Raw genomic sequence first — 19,279 nt, forward strand, 5'->3', positions numbered from 1 at the left:
TATCCAAAGCATGGGAATGCTGCGGAGATTAAACGCAATAATGCACTTAACCCAGTGACTGCAACATAATACTCAGTGAACATCAACTATTATTACAGAAATAAACTCATTGTTCAGATTATACATATTAAGCTGGTTGGTTATGTTGTGACATGATATTACAGTGATATTACCTCAACTGAACACAGATCACTTGTATCTATCAAAATATTGAACTGACCCAATATCATAGTCTACTTTATAATAACTTCCTCGGTGACAACTACAGTTAACACTAATACACTGTGATGAGCACTTTATATATGTGACCTTACTTAATTCTCATGGTGCCCTGCAAGCCAGGTATGATTAGCTTCATTATACAGCCAAGGAAATCAAGACTTCAAAAGGCAAAGTCATTTGCCAAAAATCACACAGCTAGTAAATGACAAATGCAATTCATTCAATCCATATTTGGACTCTGAATCCCACGCATTTTTTGTAATGTATTGATGGATCCTCTAGTGACACTTCGTTTACAAGAAACTAGATATTTTGAAATGGTCTTCAAGCACAATTTAAGTCTCCATTCATAACCAATAGCAGCTTCTGAGCTATGCAAAGTGCGCAAAAGAATGTATTCCACTTAGTCCCAATGCTGTTTCCTGGTAAAATTCAACTTGGCATTTCTTCATCTACACATACCTCCTGTGAGTATGCATATGGATGGTTTAGCTATTTGGAATCCATATGAGAGTTTTTGAAGCTTCATGTTCCCCAAGCATCCCTATGTTCTCTAAACATCCAATATAGAATGGTAGTGGTTCTGAGTTTTGTCCACCAGGCACTGGAATGGTTCCCAGTGAGCTGTTTCTATAGAGAACATGATAAGTTGTTTCAAATCTTCTCGAAGCAGGAGAGAAGAAAAATTAACAAAAATAAGAGAATAAATCATCATAATACTAGCTAATATTTAATGACTACTTGCTATATGTCAGAAATTAATGCTAACTGCTTTACAGTATCTTATTTGAACATCATATACACATAAAAACATTTTATGGATTATGAAGTTGAGATTTAGAGAGGCTGATATTCTTAATATCATACAACTGTATGTGACAGAGGATTTAAATGTGACAGAGGATTTAAACTCAGCTCTGTTCTGCTCAGAGCGCAGTCATCATACTATATCGCCTTTCAACAATTTAACTGTGTATATGTGTGTGTGTGTGTAGAGAGAGAGAGAGAGCCATGTGCCAATAATGTCCATTAGAAGTAAGAACTATTGGGAAGCCTGGGTGGCTCAGTCATTGAGCATCTGCCTTCGGCTCAGGTCATGATCCCAGGCTCCTGGGATCGAGCCCCATGTGGGGCTCCCTGCTCAGCAGGAAGCCTGCTTCTCCCTCTCCCACTCCCCCTGCTTGTGTTCCCTCTCTCGCTGTCTCTGTCAAATAAATAAATAAAATCTTTAAAAAAAAAAAAAAAGAAGTAAGAACTGTTGGAGCGCCTGGGTGGCTCAGTCATTAGGTGTCTGCCTTCGGCTCAGGTCATGATCTCAGGGTCCTGGGATCAGGCCCTGCATCAGGCTCCCTGCTCCACGGGAAGCCTGCTTCTCCCTCTCCCCCTCCACCTCTCCCTCCCCCTGCTTGTGCTCCCTCTCTCACTGTGTCTCTCTCTGTCAAATAAATAAATAAAATCTTTAAAAAAAAAAGTAAGAACTGTTACTAAAGAATTTCAGTTTTATTTCCTGTGTAACAGACAAGTATTAGATCAATAAAATATTTACTGAACTTTGATCCGTGTTAAGAATACATTAGAGAAGTCCTAATGTCCACACTTGTGGAAAAACTAAAATATTATCATTTATTCACTGACACTCAGGATCCCAGTGAAAGTCAAATAGTTTATTTCAAACAAATACATAGTAAGATTTGACAAAAAAGCATGAGCTAGACCCAGCTTAGTATACTAAGCGATCTTTCTGTTATAGCATCATCTGGATTCAGCCTTTTCTAACAACATATTTATCTAAAATATAGCTATCCAGATCACACACATACTGTGTTGTACTGTATAATTAAACTAAAATTAAAGAAGAAAAATTTAGCTGGGCTCATAAAAATCAGTTGTGATTCAATCATGATTCCCTTATAGATGAATAATCATTCTGTCAATTACTCTGACAATTAATCATAATGCCCTTATAGATGTGTAATTAATCTGAAAATTTAATGGAATGCTAACCAACTGTTAATTTCAAATTTCCCAGGAAACCATCTAATGGAAAATACTTTTAAAAAAGCATTTAACTATATAAGCCCGGAAATTTAAAAAAATAATTGCTTTCAGAATCATAGTTTTGTGTTTTTTTTTAAAGTAATTTTAAGTAGACACAGGGGTGCCTGGGTGGCTCAGTCAGTTAAGCATCCGACTCTTGGTTTCAGCTCAGGTCGTGATCTCAGGGTCACGAGATAGAGCCCCGTGTCGGGCTCCACACAGCACGGAGCCTGCTTGAGATTCTCTCCTTTTCTCTCTCCTTCTCCTTGCTTGTGTGCTCACTCTCTCTCTCTAAAATAAATAAATAAAATCTTTTTTTTTTAAATAAAGTAGATACATTCTCTCTTCATATTATCTTTAACAATATTAATATTCTTGGGGGTGCCTGGCTGACTCAGGCAGAGAGCATTAGATTCTTGATCTCGGGGTTGTAAGTTTGAGCCCCACATTGGGTATAGACATTACTAAAATTTTTTTTATTTAAAAAATAAATAAAGAGTATTAACATTTTTATAAATGTGAAGTGCTGAATTTAACTAACAGTAGTGTATCCTGAAAGCCAAAATAAATATATAAATTATATTAGCCACTTAGTAATTTTCATTTTATAGAAGAGGAAAGTGTGGCAAATCATTAGTCTATGTATGAGGGAATAAACAAAGAAATATTCTTTATAAATGCAATGTAAACAAAACAAAAACTAAATTCCAACTGAAATCAAGAAATGTTTTTAAAGCTGCTGGTAGTAGTTAACAATTACAACACATGCATCAACAACATGGAAAAATAGCATGTATTGAAAACCTACTATGTCAGGCACTATGCCATGCCCCAGGGTTCAGGGGTGACTAACTCATGTCCCCAGAGTAGCCACCGTGTAGTTGGGTAGACAAAGCTGGGTAGTTACTTAAAAATAATTATGGCATCATGGCATAAGGTGATATCTGCCACTTTACCCTGCATAGTTCTCCAGCTCTACTCCTTGCCACTTCCCTTCTTGACTTGTAAAATTCCAACCACAGGTAATTGCTTTTATGTCCATGAGCTCCAGGTATCTACTGTGTCAGTTCCTTCACACCTCTGTTCTCTCTGTTCTGCTCTCCCTGTCCCTGTCCAGCACATGCACATTTCTTCACTTCCTTAACTCTCACTCCTTTAAGCCTTCTTCTCCTAAGGCCATCTCTTCTGGAAGACTTTCCTAATTCCACTAGGATAGGAAGTCTATCAAACTATATTTAATGCATGTGTTTGCTTTTCTGTCTCCTGTACTGTGAATTACTTGAGGGCAGGAGAGTACCTTTGTTCAAGTACTCCCAGTACCTAGCACAGCTCTTGGCACAAGATGGGCATGAATAAATAATTGCTAACTAAAGAAAAGTGAGAAATGTGGTACAGAAAAAATCCTCAGGACTAAAGGACTACTTAGAGGTGGAAACAAATAAAAGCAGAGTCACAAGGGCCAACCATCCATTGATTGGCTGAGGGCAGGGGAACTGCTCGGGAGCTGGTGCTGGATTCTAGGAGGGGGCCAAGTCTCTAAGCCCAGAAGCCTACCTGTGCCTTTAGTCCAGTCAAGGGAGCTTTAGATTAGTATTAGAAAGCAAGACCCCAAAGCCCATTTTCTTTTTTTTTTTTTTAAGATGCATTTATTTGAGAAGGAGAGAGAAAATGGGTAGAGGGGCAGAGGGAGAGAATCTTAAGCAGACTCCCTGCTGAGCATAGAGCCTGATGCAGGCTCCATCTCACAACACATGAGATCATAACCCAAGCTGAAATCACAAGTTGGATGCTTAACTAACTGAGGCACCCAGGTGCCCCCCAAAGCCCATTTTCTAACATTATTTATATCCACCTATTTTTCTGTCTGTCTACTCATAAATAGATGTCTAGAGTGATACTCAGCCAATGTCAATAGTAACTCCCAAATAGTAAGGGTTTTTCTTTCTTTTTTTTTTTTTATAATTAGTGTCAGGAACTGTGAACATATACAATGGGATTTATTCAGTCAGTATTAAAAACGAATGGAATCCTGATATGTACTACAACATGGTTGAACCTTGAAAATGCTATGCTAAGTGAAATAAGTTAGACACAAAAGGACAAATATTGCATGAGGTACCTAGGATAGTCAAAGTTACAGAGACAGAAACTAGAATGGTGGTTACCAGTGGCTGTGGGGAGAGGGAATAGGGAGTTAGTATTCAATGGGTAGAATTTCAATACGGGAAAATGCAAAAATTCTGGAGATGGATAGTGGTGAATGAACATGGAAAAATTAATAAAAGGAAACCTCATTTAGAATGGAGTCAGAAGACCGCAGGGGTCGGGGGGAGAGTTCTCATGCCGTACCAGCTGAGATCAATTGCAGATCCTACAGGAAGACACGTACCCCTGCAAGCCATACTACTTAGCTACTTTTACTATTCCAGTGGGAGGAAGGAAGGTTTTTCTCTTCCCCCTGAAACAGTCCAGTCAATATGAAACTATCATAACTCAGCCAAAGAAAAGCCACTATACTTCAAATTCCCAGTTTACTCCAATGAACTTTTTTTAAAGATTTTATTTATTTGACAGAGAGAGAGCAGCAGAGGGAGAGGGAGAAGCAGGCTCCCTGCTGAGTGGGGAGCCCCATGCAGGACTAGACCCCAGGTCCCCGGGATCATAACCTGAGCTGAAGGCAGACGCTTAACTGACTGAGCCACCCAGGCGCCCTCCAATGGACTTTTTGTTTATAACAGCCCTCCCAACTCCCTACTTCCCTCTATAAAAAAGCATTCCTCTCCTTTGTTCTCTGGACTTGCCTATGGTTTTGCCATAGCTTGCTTGTCCCTAATTAAAATTCTCTGCTTTTCCTGAATAAACCCATTTTGCTGGTAAAATAACTGGCAGTTTTATTTTTAATGTTAACATACTTAATGCCACTGAACTATATGCTTAAAAATGGTTAAGATGGTAAATTTTATGTCATGTATATGTTACCACACACACAAAAAAGAATCAAGGGTCAGAGATTTTTACCCTACTCGAAAGCTAACAAGGTAACGTGGAAGCTGACAAGACATGAGACTCCAGGTCAGAATCAAAGGACTTTAAAACTCTCAGCAATGGCAGAGGCCAGAGCATGAGCACATTCTTTACTGGTTTACTAACTCCCAATTCCCACAGGACAAAATGAAAAGGGCCAGTGAAACCTGCACAAACACAGGAACTTTGAGCGTACAGAACCATATATTATATAATGAGCATTAAGCTCCAGAGGCAGACATTTTCTTTTATTATATCGGATAGTAAGCATGCCTGCCTTTTTTCCTGGGGGGAGACACTCTGTCTTCAAAGGCTGTTCACGACACAAACATCCCTGAAAAGATGGTCTGGAACAAACGGAAGCTGGACCTTGCTTGCAAGATGTAAAGAAACATGACAGACCCATGGAAAACTGTATCCCAACAGTTGACATACATTATTTTTACAAAAACAGTAACTTTTTTCTTCTTTTAAGTGAGAACCAAGCTAAAGAGCAATGGATGTGAACCTCCAGTTTCATTTTCTTTTTCTTTTTGACAGTTTTAGAGTAGTAGAATTTATACACCACAAAATTCATCCATTTTAAGAGTAAGGTTCAATGAGCACTAGTAAATTTACACAGTTGGGCAACCATCACCAAAATCCAGTTTTAAAACACTTCCATCGCTGGGAAAAGTCCCCTTATGCCAGTTTGAGGTTAATCATTGGTCCCATCCACAAAAGCCACTCACCTGGCTTTCTGTCTCCATAGTTTAGCCTTTCCTAGAAATTTTATACAAATGGAATATCATATGTAGTCCGTTACATCTGGGTTTTTTCACTTAGCAAGCTGTTTTTGAGATTCATCCATATTGTTGCAAGATTCAACAGCTTGTTTCTTCTTATTGCTGAGAAATATTTCACTGAAAGATACACCATGTTTTGCTAATCCATTCATCAATTAATGGACTTTACATTATGTCCAGTTTTGGGCTACTGTGAATAATGCTATCTTGAATTTTTAAATATATTTGTTCTTGTATAATTAACCACATTTGGTCTCACAGATAACAAATTTCAAAATGCTGACCAAAAAAGTGTTGATATCTAACACTTATATAGTACTATTTTCCAAGTAGTATTATAAATGCTTTATATGTATTAACTTCTTTATTCCTCACAACACTCCATAAGGTAGGTACTATTATTTTTTTAAGATTTTATTTATTTATATGAGAGAGAGAAAGAATGAGAGAGAGAGAGAGAGAGAGAGAGCATGAGATGGGGGAGGGTCAGAGGGAGAAGCAGACTCTCCGCTGAGCAGGGAGCTGGATGTGGGACTCGATCCTGGACTCGATCCCGGGACTCCAGAATCATGACCTGAGCCGAAGGCAGTCGCTTAACCAACTGAACCACCCAGGCACCCGGTATGTACTATTATTATTATTCCCTTTCACTAATGACAAAACTGAGGTACAGAGAAACTCAGTAATTTGCTCGAGTACATATAACTAAAAAGTGTTAGATACTGTGGTAATTATTTCACAATATATGTAATTCAAGTTATTGTGCTGTACATTTTTTCTTTTTTTTTTAAAGAATATATTTATTTATTGGAGAGAGAGAGAGCAGAGTGAGAGAGAGAGCACATGAGCGGGGGGGATGGGCAGAGGGGGAAGGAGAAGCAGACTCCCCACTGAGTAGGGAACCCCATGAGGGATTCAATCCCAGGATCCTGGGATCATGACCTGAACCGAAGGCAGGTGCTTAACTGAGTCACCCAGGTGGCCCTTTTAGGTAGGCTCCCCACCCAGCATGGAGCCCAACACAGGGCTTGAACCCACAATGCTAAGATCAAGACCTGAGCTGGGATCAAATGTCTGACGCTTAACCAATCCCAGGTGATCCTATGCTGTATACTTTAAACTTCTACATTGCTGTATGTCAATTATATCTCAATAAAACCAGGGGGTAAAGAGAGTGAGGATTCAAATTCAGTTAACCCAGATCCAGAGTTCATGCACTTAACCAGTATACAATACTTGCTCATAACTAAAACAATCCACTTGTGATAAAATTCTGTAACTTCTTCAATTCTTTTAATAATGTAAATACCAGTTTTACATTTTAGGCAGGCATATGTCTTCAAGTGTTAATTTGGTTATGTTCTTTGCTTCCTTCTCTCTCCTTCATATTCTGAGAGTCCCCTCCCCTTTCTTCCCCAGTCTACACTGAAACAGAAACAAAGATGCAAAAACAAAACAAACCTTCAGACAGCAAATTTCAGGAACACTCTTACAGAGCTAGCTTTTCCTATCCTGCTTACGAGATAATACCGAGGCTAGAAAAGAAGAGGCAAAAGGCAGTGTAGCCACTAGAGGAGAGCAAGGACCAATCGGAGGGATGGGGTGATCCTCAAACCAAAGGAAAGTGGCTTTTGGAAGAAAGAACAAGGGAGTAGAGAGAAAGACAAAGAATAATTTATCCCTAAAAATTGACTCTTAATTTTGAAGGCATTAAGCTAAATGAAATAAGCAGTCAAAAGGACACATGGTGGAGGTGCCTCGGTAGCTCAGTCGGTTAAATGTCCGACTCTTGACTTTGGCTCAGGTCACCATCTCAGGGTCGTGTGATTGAGCCCTGTGTCAGGATCCTCACTGGGTGTGAAACCTACTTGAGATTCTTTCTCCATCTCCCTCTGCACCCCCCCAACTCTCGCATGCACATGCACAAACACACGTTCTCTCTCTCTCAAAGAAACAAACAAACAAAACAAAACCACATGTTGTGTGATTCTATTTATATAAGGTACTAAGGTCAAATTCATAGAGGCAGAAAGTAGAATGGTAGTTGCCAGAGGCTGGGGCAGTGGGGTAGGGGAAATGGAGAGTTATTGTTTAATGGGTAGAAAGTTTCAGTGGGAAAGATTAAAAAGTCTGGAGATGGATGGTGGTGACTGTACAACAATATGAATGTACTTAATGCCACTGAACTGTGCAACTTAAAAATGGTTAAGATGGAAATTTTGTTATGTATATTTCACCACAATTTTAAAACATGACTTCTGATTCATCACTGTTCAGCATAGACAGCCCACAGTTCAGCAGTACTGGACATCAATAACCCCACTCCCCATAACAGAGATGGGGACTCAGGGAACTTGGCCACTTTGGGCAGGAGGTAGAGCATGAAGGGAGAACCACGGCTCTCCCAAGGAGGAACTCAACAGGTCCAGCTGAGAATCTCTTGGTGAGGATAGCAACAGACACACCACTATCACACCTGGTTCTCATCAGTGTGTACACACTATGTTCTACCTTGTCCATAGATAGCCAATAACAATGAGTGCATTTTACTATTGCACAATCACTGGTTACCTCGTCTCTAAATATTGGACACATGGATGTTTCCAGTTAATCATCAAGACCAGAAGTCAGGGGTGCTTGGGTGGCTCAGTTGGTTAAGCATCTGCCTTTGGCTCAGGTCATGATCTCAGGTCCTGGCAATGAGCCCCACGTTGGGCTCCCCGCTCAGCGGGGAGTCTGCTTGTCCCTCTCCCTCTGCCCCTGCCCACTGCTCGTGCTCTCTCTCTCTTAAATAAATAAAATCTTACAAAAAAAAAAAAAAAAAGACTAGAAGTCAGGGTTAGGAATTAGGAACAAACATCTTCATTTTCAGCCCAGCTCTTTTATCACATCTTATGTGTGCTCCTTTCAGGGTCCTTTTAACCTCTGGCTCTGTTTTTTTCACAGTTCCCCTAATGGTGTGGGACTGGAAGAGTGGTTCTCCTTCCTTCTTGCACATCAGAATAGCTAAGGAGTTTCTAAATTGCACTCAAGCTCAGACCATATTTCAGGACGTTTACCTCAAAATCTCTGGGCATGGGACATGAGTGTTTCTAAAAGCTCCTAAATGACTCTAATGTGCAGCCCAAAGGAAAAATAATCTCTTAGGTCTCTTTCCATTCTAAAATGATGAAAGCGTTTGAATTAAAAAGAGAGCTATAAATATTTTTGCACAAATAGAGGTTTTCCTTTTCAATTACCTCCTTGGGACGTATTTCCCCAGAAAGGGACTATGAATTAAGGGATATGTTTTGTGAGATTGCTATTTGGAATAATTAGGCTAATCTACAAGTCAACTACCAAATATGAATATACTCTTTCTTCATTGCCACATCAATATTGCAATGTATAATTTTAATTTATTAGCAAGTTTAACAGATGCAAAATATAGCTATTTTTTTAAAGATTTTATTTATTTATTTGACAGACAGAGTGAGAGAGCACAAGCAGGGGGAACAGTAGAGGGAGAGGGAGATGCAGGCTCCCTGCCAAGCAGGGAGCCCAATACAGGGCTTGATCCCAGGACCCTGGGATCATGACCTGAGCTGAAGGCAGACGCTTAACCATCTGAGCCACCCAGGCGCCCCATATCATAGCTATTTTTAAGTGCATTTTAAAAATTGTAAAAACTGGACATTTTTTCATTGTTAGCTAACTATTTGGTTTTTGTCTGTGTGTGAGCTATCTTTTGACCTTTACCATGGAGATGGATTATTTTTCTTGAGATCATTATTAATCTGTTAATAATAAACAAAATAAAATAGCTACCACTAATTGAGACCTATTACATGATACTGTACCATGCTTTACATGTATTTTATTTTTTACAAAAATTATACAAGGCAGTTATTATCCCCAAGTTATAAATGAGAAAACTAAGGTTCAGACAGGTTATGTAAGTTACCCAAAGTCACATAGCTAATAAATAGTGGCTCTTAAGGACTATCCTCTTTACTGGACAGGTAAACACTCAATGCCTATCCTGTTCACAGTACATGCTGATGTTTTGCACCATGTGATTCCGGCTTTCTAACCCACAGTGATGGGTCATTTCAGACCCAAAGGTAACTGATGAATATCCTGGCCAACCACCTGTGGTATATGGCCTGGCTCAAAAAGGTGAGCCAAGCCAATCACATTCCTCTCTTGAGAATTTGAATTTGGAAATGTTGAATGTCGATGCACTTAATAGAAGGAGCAAAAGTGAAAAAGCCTGAACAAAGAGGTGCCTTGTGTATACTGGAGTCAGAGGAGCCATGACAAGTTGTAATTATGAGAGACTAGAAACTAGGGTTAGCAGACAAAGACAGCTGGTAGAGAGAAAACTAAGTAGATGTGCTTAAAGAAATAGAGACCTCATCAGAGAACAATCATTTGGCCCATGAGAGGAAAACCAAAGAGTCAAGTACCCCAGGCTACCTCTGTTTTCAGCAACTCTCCAGTTTAGATGCAGTTCATGTATATCCCTAACATAGGTATTGTTTTTCTTGAGCTAAATGGACTGTGTCTCTGTTCCTTGCTATCAAACAAGTCAAAATAAAACACCCTTTTTATTAAATTTTTGAAATATTCTGACTGTTAAGCTTTTATCTGTCACATTTATCATAAAACATTTCCATTTCTATTCTTTCCTTGTTTTCATTACATTTTGACTTTTATAAAAGTGGAACCATCAATCTTATAATCAGTAATACTTTCACCAGTCAAAAACTTACATTTGCACAAACTATAGTGACAGAAAACAGAGAGTGATTGCCTCAAAGATGGGGGAGGTAAGAAGTGAGAGGAGTTAGGAATGAGGCTTTACAAATGGGCATGAAGAAACTTTGGGGGTGATGGATATGTTAATATCTTGAGTGTGGTGAAGATTTCACAAATGTACACATGTCAAAACTTATGACGTGTTTTAAAGATGTGTGGTTTACTGTATGCCAATAATACTTTAGTTAAACTTTTTTTTTTTAAGTAGGCTCCATGCCCAGTGTGGAGTCCAATGTGGGGCTCAAACTCACAATCCTGAGATCAAGATCTGAGCTGAGATCAAGAGTCAAACGCTTAACCAACTGAGCCACCACCCAGTTGCCCCAAACCATTTTTTAAAACAAATACTCTTCTCTCCAGTTAAGATACTTATACAATTCTATTTCATTCAACTTATTATGCTTCATGCTTGACTGGAACTCACCTGCTATTTATTGTGGTTTATGCTATGAGAGCTTAATCCAAGTTTATTTTTCTCAGTTTTAATACTCTCTTTTTCAACTACATATTACAAATAGTTATTTCTTTCACAATTGTAATGGTGTAATAACACTTGAGAAGTCATGTGTGGAGCCCTATAGTCTTCAATCTATTTCTATTAATATTTTTCATTCCTTGGACAATTTTTCTGTTTTTAAACCTAATACTATCTGCTTTGGAAGTCTGGAATTTTGTTCCCTCGTGATATTTGTATTGTTTTAAAGTCATGTAAAGCACTTTACATCAAGCAAGGGTGGTAACGTTAGTACACACACACACACACAAACACAGTTATTCTTGTATACTTATATGAAATAAATTTCATGTAACTGTTATACACATTATTTTAACAAACATCTGATGCACTCTATATGAAAAGACTTTAAACAGACAAAATTACTACAAGAATTAATAGACTAACATACAAGATTTTATTCATTGTTCTCCCATCTTGAGCAAAATTTTTATTGGGCTTATATATCCAAACAAGATCTAACCTGTCTGTGGTTAACCCGGCCACCACAGCTACCTTCTGTACCAAGAAAACTTTCATTCCGGACCTAGCAGGCCACACAGAAATCTGATAACATGCATCTGCTTGTGTTTCAACACAGGACTACTTTCATCATTCAACCACTTCCTAAGTCTCCTTTATTGTTTTCTACTACCTTGGCCTCAAAGTTCTTGAACAAGGTTTACTGTTTTAACTTAGGTTTCATTGGGCACATGTGACATGCCTGGCACTGTGCACGGTTACGGGAATAAAAACAGAAGGCGGCACCCTTGGGAAGTATGTGTTCCTTCCTATCATGGCTGTTTCTACTTCCTGAAGCAAGTAATAAACTGTGTAGCTCACAATAAGACACTGAAGAATACCGATCTTGGAAAAGCCCCTTCAGGGGTGCTTGGATGGCTCAGTTGTTAAGCGTCTGCCTTCGGCTCAGGTCATGGTCCCAGGTTCCTGGGATCGAGTCCCACATCAGACTCTCTGCTCAGTGGGAAGCCTGCTTCTCCCTCTCCCACTCCGCCTGCTTGTGTTACCGCTCTTGCTATCTCTCTCTGTCAAATAAACAAATAAAATCTTTAAAAAAAAGAAAAGAAAAGCCCCTTCAAATTTAACTTCGGGTTTTTTGGTCTTTCAGGGACTATTGGACAGTGCTGCCAGACCAGTGCTCTAATGCTTTACTGAATTGGCAGTCCATGGGGTAATGCTAAAGGAGGTGTTTGCTGTTAAATGTTGACAAATTATACAAAACAGAAACTGCCCATAGAAATTACTTTCATTTATCATTATTTCTCCAGGAGAAACAAGAACTCAGAATCAAAAGTTGTAATATACTTACAGGTGGCTGGCAAAACAGATACTGCCCCAAGGCACTGATTTCTGTGGAATTAACCCCTGCTGGAAAGTCTGCAAGAGACCACAGAGCCTCTTTTCCTGGGAAAATAAATAAATAAATAAGTCAACATTTTGGGCAAATATTCCCACTCCAAATTATTAATACAATCATTAATCCTCTATAGTATTATCAGCGATTTAAAAAAATACAAATCTGATCATATTAATCCCATAAGTAAGACAGATCAGTGGTATCTCACTAACCTTCAGAAACATGGCTTAGAGGTCATTCAGGACATGGTCTCTGCTTACTCTTAGTCCTCATATTTTTGCCATTTTCCCCTCATACCCTACCTTCCAGTTCTTCATTCATTCAATATGTATTTTTATTTAGTGTGTGCCTGTAATGTGCTAATTACTGTCCTGGGCCTTTGGGATACTTCAGTAAACAAAACAACCCCCCAAACCTTGTCTTCATAGAATTTAGTATGAAAAATAAACAGTAAGCAAAGAAAGTATATTGTATGTCAGAGATAATAAATGCAGTGGAAAAAATAAAGAGAAGAGAATGCTAGAGGTGGAAGATGAATGATGAAATCTTAAATGACCAGAGAAGGCATTACTGAGATGATGATATTTGAGTGAAGACTCAAGAGAACTGAGGGAGAAAGCAATGAAAACATTAGAAGAAAGAAATCAAAAGGAACAGGAAACGCAAAGGTGTTGAAGAGGAAAAATACCTTCTTCAAGAAACAGCCTGATCAATACAGTTGAGCAGTTGGTGAAAGTTCACCCAGTCTGATGTTTTGGGGGCTTATAGGCATTTGGCTTTCACTCTGAGTTGAGACACCATTGGACAGTGTTGAGCAGAACAATGATGTGATCTAATTTCTATTTTAGAAGGATCAGTCTGTGTCTGTGGAGACTAGAATTTAGGGGGACATAGAAGTAAGGAGACCAGTTAGAAGGCTACTGAAAAATCCAGGCCTGATACCTTGTATTAGGATAGTAGCTGTAGGGGTGATGGGACATAGTCAGATTGATATGTTTTGAAGGACTTAACCAATAGGTTTGGCTAACTGCTGTTCTAGACCCTGGAGATGATTTGACTGAAAGGTTGGATGAGGGTCAGGAGAGAAAAAAAGGTGGCAAAGATGAGTCCAAGGTTTTTGGCCTGAGCAACTTAAAGGGTGAAATTCCCATTAACCTACGTGGAGAAAATGTCAGGAAGAGCAGGTTTTACAGGTAAGGTCAGAAGATCAGTTTGGGGCTCTGAAGGTTTAGATGCCTAGTAAACCTCCTTGTGGAGATATCAAGTGACTATATCATGAGTCTGGAGTCCAGAGCACAGGTCTTGGCCAAGATACATACCTGAGAATAATCAGTGTCTCAGTAGTATTTTAAGCCATGAAAATGGGTAAGATCAGCTAGGGAAGGAGTGTTGACAGAAAAGAGAAGAGAGACAAACACTGAATCCTGAACTACTCCAAGGGATTGAGGAAATCAGGAAGAACTGGCAAAGGAAACTGAAGAGTAGCCATAAGAAATGTGCCATAGGAACCAGGAAAACCAGGAGAGTGAGACATCCTAGAAAGGAGAGAAAAAGCATTTCAAAGGTGAGGGAGTGATCACCTTGTCAAATCTGTTTGAAGACCAAGAATTGGCCATGATGACATGGTCATTTGGTGACCTTGATAAGCACATAACAGTGAAGTGGTTGGGGAAAAAAGCCTTATTATACAGGGTTTAAGAGAGAATTGGAGCTAGGTGACTCTTTTAAGGAGTTTTATAAAGGGCAACAAAGAAACAGGACAATAGCTGGAGGAAGAAAATACACCAGGAAGAGGGTTTTTTGTTGTTGTTGTTGTTGTTTGTAATATATTAATTTCCTATTGCTGCTGTAAGAAATTACCACAAATCTAATGGTTTAAAACAACAATTTAGTTATCTTACAGTTCTATCATTAAAATTGCAACTTGGATCTCACTGGGATAAAATGAAGATGTCAGCAAGACAATGTTCCCTTCTAAAGGCTCTAGGGGAGAATCTGTTTTCTTTCTTTTCCAGCTATGATGTCACTCACATTGACATCTTCCTATTTTAAGGTCAGTTCATTAGTAACCTTAATTTCATCTGCAACCTTAATTCCCCTTTGCCATGTAACCTAACAAAGTCACAGGTTCTGGAGATTAGGACGTGGACATCTTTGGGGAACCATGATTCTATATGCTACATACAGGATACATTACTGCATACCTGTTGATGGGAATAATCCAAAAGAGAGAAAGAGAGAGAAAACTTGGTGATGCAGGAGAAGATAGAATCATTGGAGTAACATGAGTTATCAAGTGGAGGAACTGGTTTCCACAGGAGCAAGGAGGGTACTTCCCCTATTTAACAGAAGAAAAGGGAAAAGACAACATATGGGGTCAGATGCTGGTCAGTAGGTAGATACGGTGGTGACAGCTTGTGGGAGTCTCCGTTTTTTCTCAATGACTTAGAAATAAGGTCCTCAACTGAGAGCAAGTATGGGAGAAAAGGTGTTGGAGATGCTAGGATAGAAAAATTATAAAACTGACATCTATGAGTGCAGGAGCATCATGGTAACATCAAGGGCCCACTTAAGGTCTTCGGTCATTACTTAAACTGTGACAATTCAGCATGTTTCCTCCAGTTGAGTAGACAAAGCATTGGTATATTAGTTAGTCAGGGCAGAATAACTACTCTACAAATTCCAAATTTCAGTGCCTTAACACAACTAAAGTTGATATTTCTCTGAGAAGTTTATATGGACTATTTCACCTAATACACACAATGGATGGCTAAAGTAGATGCTATCATTATGCCCTTTTTCAGATGAGAAAACCAGAGACTTGACTGAAGTAAGCCTAAGCCATAATTTTTGCTTTAGGTATTTGCTTTATTTGGGAGTATTTAATAAAAAATCTGCCTCACAAGATTAACTCAGCAAATGTAATTTGGTCACTATATTTATTCATTAACAAATTATTAGTAGTATCATAGGGTACATATTTAAAAACAGTTTGTGATCTTGATATTTGTCTTTTAATCATTGGAGAAGCATTTCTTTAATAATTATCAGGGTCAGGTAAATTATTTTTTAGGTAATTCTTATTTCTTCTCTTGGTTTGGTTTATTCATATTCTCTTTTCTGGAATCTTGTTTAGTATTTTAATTTTTCTAAGCATTTGTCTTTTTTTCAAATTTATTAGTATAGAAATAATAACTTCTCTCAAATATTCCTTTTTTTTAAAGATTTATTTATTTATCTGAGAGAGAGCTTGCAAGCAGGAAAAGGAGCAAAGGGAGACAGGTAGAGAGAATTCTTGAGCAAGCTCCCAGCTGATCTCGGGGCCGGACATGGGGCTCAATCCCAGGACCCGGAGATCATGACCTGAGCCTAAACCAAGAGTCAGTTGCTTAACTGACTGAGTCATCCAGGGACCCCACCCACTAAATATTCTTAATTCAGTTCCAAGTTATTTCATCTTATATATCATTCCTGAATTTTAAAGTAATTGTAATTATTTTTTAAAGGAATTCTTTATGTAGAATTTTCTAAACCCTTTTAATACACTTATTTGTAGTTTTGGAGCTTTAAAACTAATTTCCATACAGATTAATTTAAAGGCCTTAACTTCATTTAAAAGAAAGGAGCTCCTCCTACTGTTTTCCTGGATTAATGCTAATTTGTTTCATATTCGTTTGTGCAGAAAGGATTAGAATTCCATTTATGTAGGCAAAACCAGAATGTAAGCCATGTCTCTCACCATTCAAAAATTTCTTACATGCAATAAAAATTGTAAGTGATCACTAGGAAATTACCAACTTCGGCAGTAAATACCAAAGGTTAATTCAGCCATGCTTCCTGTTGTTTGGGTAAGGAGTTTCCCTTCTTGAACCAAAGAAGAGAGCACAGAATTTTAAAATAAAATGTGGGCTTTGGGTTAGGCCATTTACCAGTTACATGCATTTGAACAAATAACCAATTACCAAATATTTACTGGCATTCATGGATAATTAGGTACTATCCTAGAAGTTAGGGATACACAAATAAGAAATACTGACCCCAGTCCTCCCTTCTGTCTTACACCCGGACAAGCACAGAAACATGAGTTATAATCCTGGTTCTCTTATTACCCTTTGGGTAACATTGGCAAATCATTGAAGTATTTGAGCTTAGTTCTCTAATCTGTGAAACAGAGGTAATAATAATACCTATCTCACATGGTTGTTGTAAGAACTAAATGATGGGGCACTGGGGTGGCTCAGTAGTTAAGCGTCTGCCTTCGGTTCAGGTCATGATCACAGGGTCCTGGGATCAAGCCCCACATCAGGCTTCCTGCTCAGTGGGTAGTCTGCTTCTCCCCTGCTTGCTGTTCCCCCTGCTTGTGCTTGCTCTGTGTCTCTCTTGCGTTCTCTGTGTCAAATAAATAAATAAAATCTTTTAAAAAAAAGTACTAAATGATAAAAATGCTTAGGCAGAATACCTAGCACATAATAGGTATGTACTAATGTGAGCTCCTTTTCTTTCTCCCTTTGGATTTCTCTGGTCTTGCAAAAAAGCCTCACCTTGCGGCAAGAGCAATAGTGTCTTTTTAAGAATTTTAGTACCCCACAAATATCAAATACTATATACTCTGAGCTCCTGAAACATTAATGCAAGGTTTTCTCAACCTCAGCACAACTGACATTCTGGGCCAAATAATGCTCTGCTGTAGGGGGCTATCCTGTACATTGTGGAATGTTTAGCAGTATTCCTGGCCTCTATGCACAAGATGCCAGTAGCAGCTCCCTGGGTGTGAAAATAAAAAATGTCTCTGGGGGCACCTGGGTGGCTCAGTTGTTAAGCGTCTTGCCTTCAGCTCAGGTCATGATCCCAGGATCCTGGGATCGAGCCCTGCATCAGGCTCGCTGCTCAGCGGGAAGCCTGCTTCTCCCTCTCCCACTCCCCCTGCTTGTGTTCCCTCTCTCGCTATGTCTCTCTCTGTCAAATAAATAAAATCTTAAAAAAAAAAAATGTCTCCAGACATTGCCAAATATTTCCTCAGGGAAAAAATTTACACCTCTGCATTAGTGGATCATAAATTCACATGTAATGGGTCCTACAGAGCATTTTAAAAAGTTAAATGACATAAAATTGAAATAGAATAGAAAACTTAGAAAACATCATAGGTACTCAAGTATTGCTTAGTGATATAAATCTATTTTTTTAAAGATTTTATTTATTTATTAGAGAGAGAGAGGGCGCGTGAGAGAGCACAAGCAGGGGGAGTGGCAGAGGGAGAGGGAGAAGCAGGCTCCCTGCTAAGCAGGGAACCCGATGTGGAGCTCGATCCCAGGACCCTGAGATCACGACCTGAGCCAATAATCACTGAGACACCCAGGTGCCCAGTTATATAAATTTCTTACAGTGAGTTTCAGTCAAAAGTTTGAAAGCCACGGGTCTGTACTTAATAAGACTTCTTACATAAATGATCTCATTTAATCAGAAAACTCTATAAAGTAGGCAGGACAGATGTTATCCCCATTTTACAAATCAGAAAATTGGGGCTCAGATCAGTTGAGGGACCTGCCCTCGGTGTTACCCAGTAGGCTAAAGGAAGGATATGAAGCAGAACCCAAGTCTCTAAACTTCTAGTTACAAGGTAAAAAGGCAATTGTTACCTAAGGGCAAAGACCTCCTATGTGGCTCAGAAGGACAGAGACATCATGGAGTCATAGGTCTTTGGCAGTGGGTCCAATAATTAAAACTAGATATCAATACATTAGATGGAAATTTGAAAAACATTTTATCAAGATTTTTATTTTCCACACTGGCTTGCTAACCTTTGTATACCCAGAGTTACTTATGTAATAAATAAATGAATGAATGAACACTGACCACACAGTTCCTGTTCATCACTGACCACATAATTCCTGTTCATCTTCAATCAGCCAGTTCCTCTGATCACCTTCAATCAGCCATGCTCCTTCATTTGCTTGGAATCTTTCTTCTCCTTTCCCACTGAAAATTTTTTTTAACTTTTTAATTTTTAATTCTTTTATTTATTATTATTATTTTTTTTTTAAGTAAGCTCTATGCCCAATGTGGGGCTGGAACTCATAACCCCAGACCAAGAGTCACATGCTCTGGAGACTGAGCCAGCCAGGTGCCCTTCCTCATTGACTTTTAGAGTCAGCTCTTTAATAGTCCTCTAGGGGCCACCTTCCACAAATCCCCAGAGGGGTTTATCTCCTTCTCTGTGTTCCTTCTAAAGGCCTTACCTAATTGTACTGCAATGATCTGTTTTACAACTGTTCCCTGATACTCCCTGTGCCTTTGCAACCCTTTCTACTCCCTCTCCCTCGATCCCAGAGGTAGCAACTATGTGCTAGTACAAATAGCATAAACCACAATACCCACCACACTGCTTGGAAATGAATTTGCTGTGTAATACTTGTTGACTGATTGAGTGGAAAGAAAGAAGACAAAGAAGGCAATTATCTGACAGTATAGAAGCAAAAGAATGCTGCTGCTTCCTTTTGAGCTGATAAGACTAAACTACCCATTTCATTGTGGATTAAAGAA

General features: G+C 38.9%; 1 protein-coding gene across 2 annotated transcripts in view; it reads right to left on the bottom strand.

The window, feature by feature from the left end:
- Positions 1 to 18,713, bottom strand: part of MYOM1 (myomesin 1) — a 155,119-nt gene extending 136,406 nt beyond the window's left edge. The window contains exons 1-2 of one of the 2 annotated variants that reach the window (XM_025886355.2): positions 18,593 to 18,713; positions 12,692 to 12,786 (exon numbers count right to left, since the gene is read on the bottom strand). In XM_025886355.2, coding sequence (XP_025742140.2) covers positions 12,692 to 12,786; positions 18,593 to 18,635 — 138 coding nt within the window. In that variant the 5' untranslated portion in view covers positions 18,636 to 18,713. Of the gene's footprint in view, positions 1 to 12,691; positions 12,787 to 18,592 lie in introns of those variants that run through there. The other variant, XM_073898461.1, reaches the window with a different exon arrangement.
- Between the last annotated feature and the right edge of the window lie 566 nt (positions 18,714 to 19,279).

The sequence above is a fragment of the Callorhinus ursinus genome, unplaced genomic scaffold (assembly GCF_003265705.2).
Source record: "Callorhinus ursinus isolate GAN/ISIS: 27379988/994484 unplaced genomic scaffold, GSC_fseal_2.0 scaffold11, whole genome shotgun sequence".
In the NCBI taxonomy this organism is placed as follows: Eukaryota; Metazoa; Chordata; class Mammalia; order Carnivora; family Otariidae; genus Callorhinus; species Callorhinus ursinus.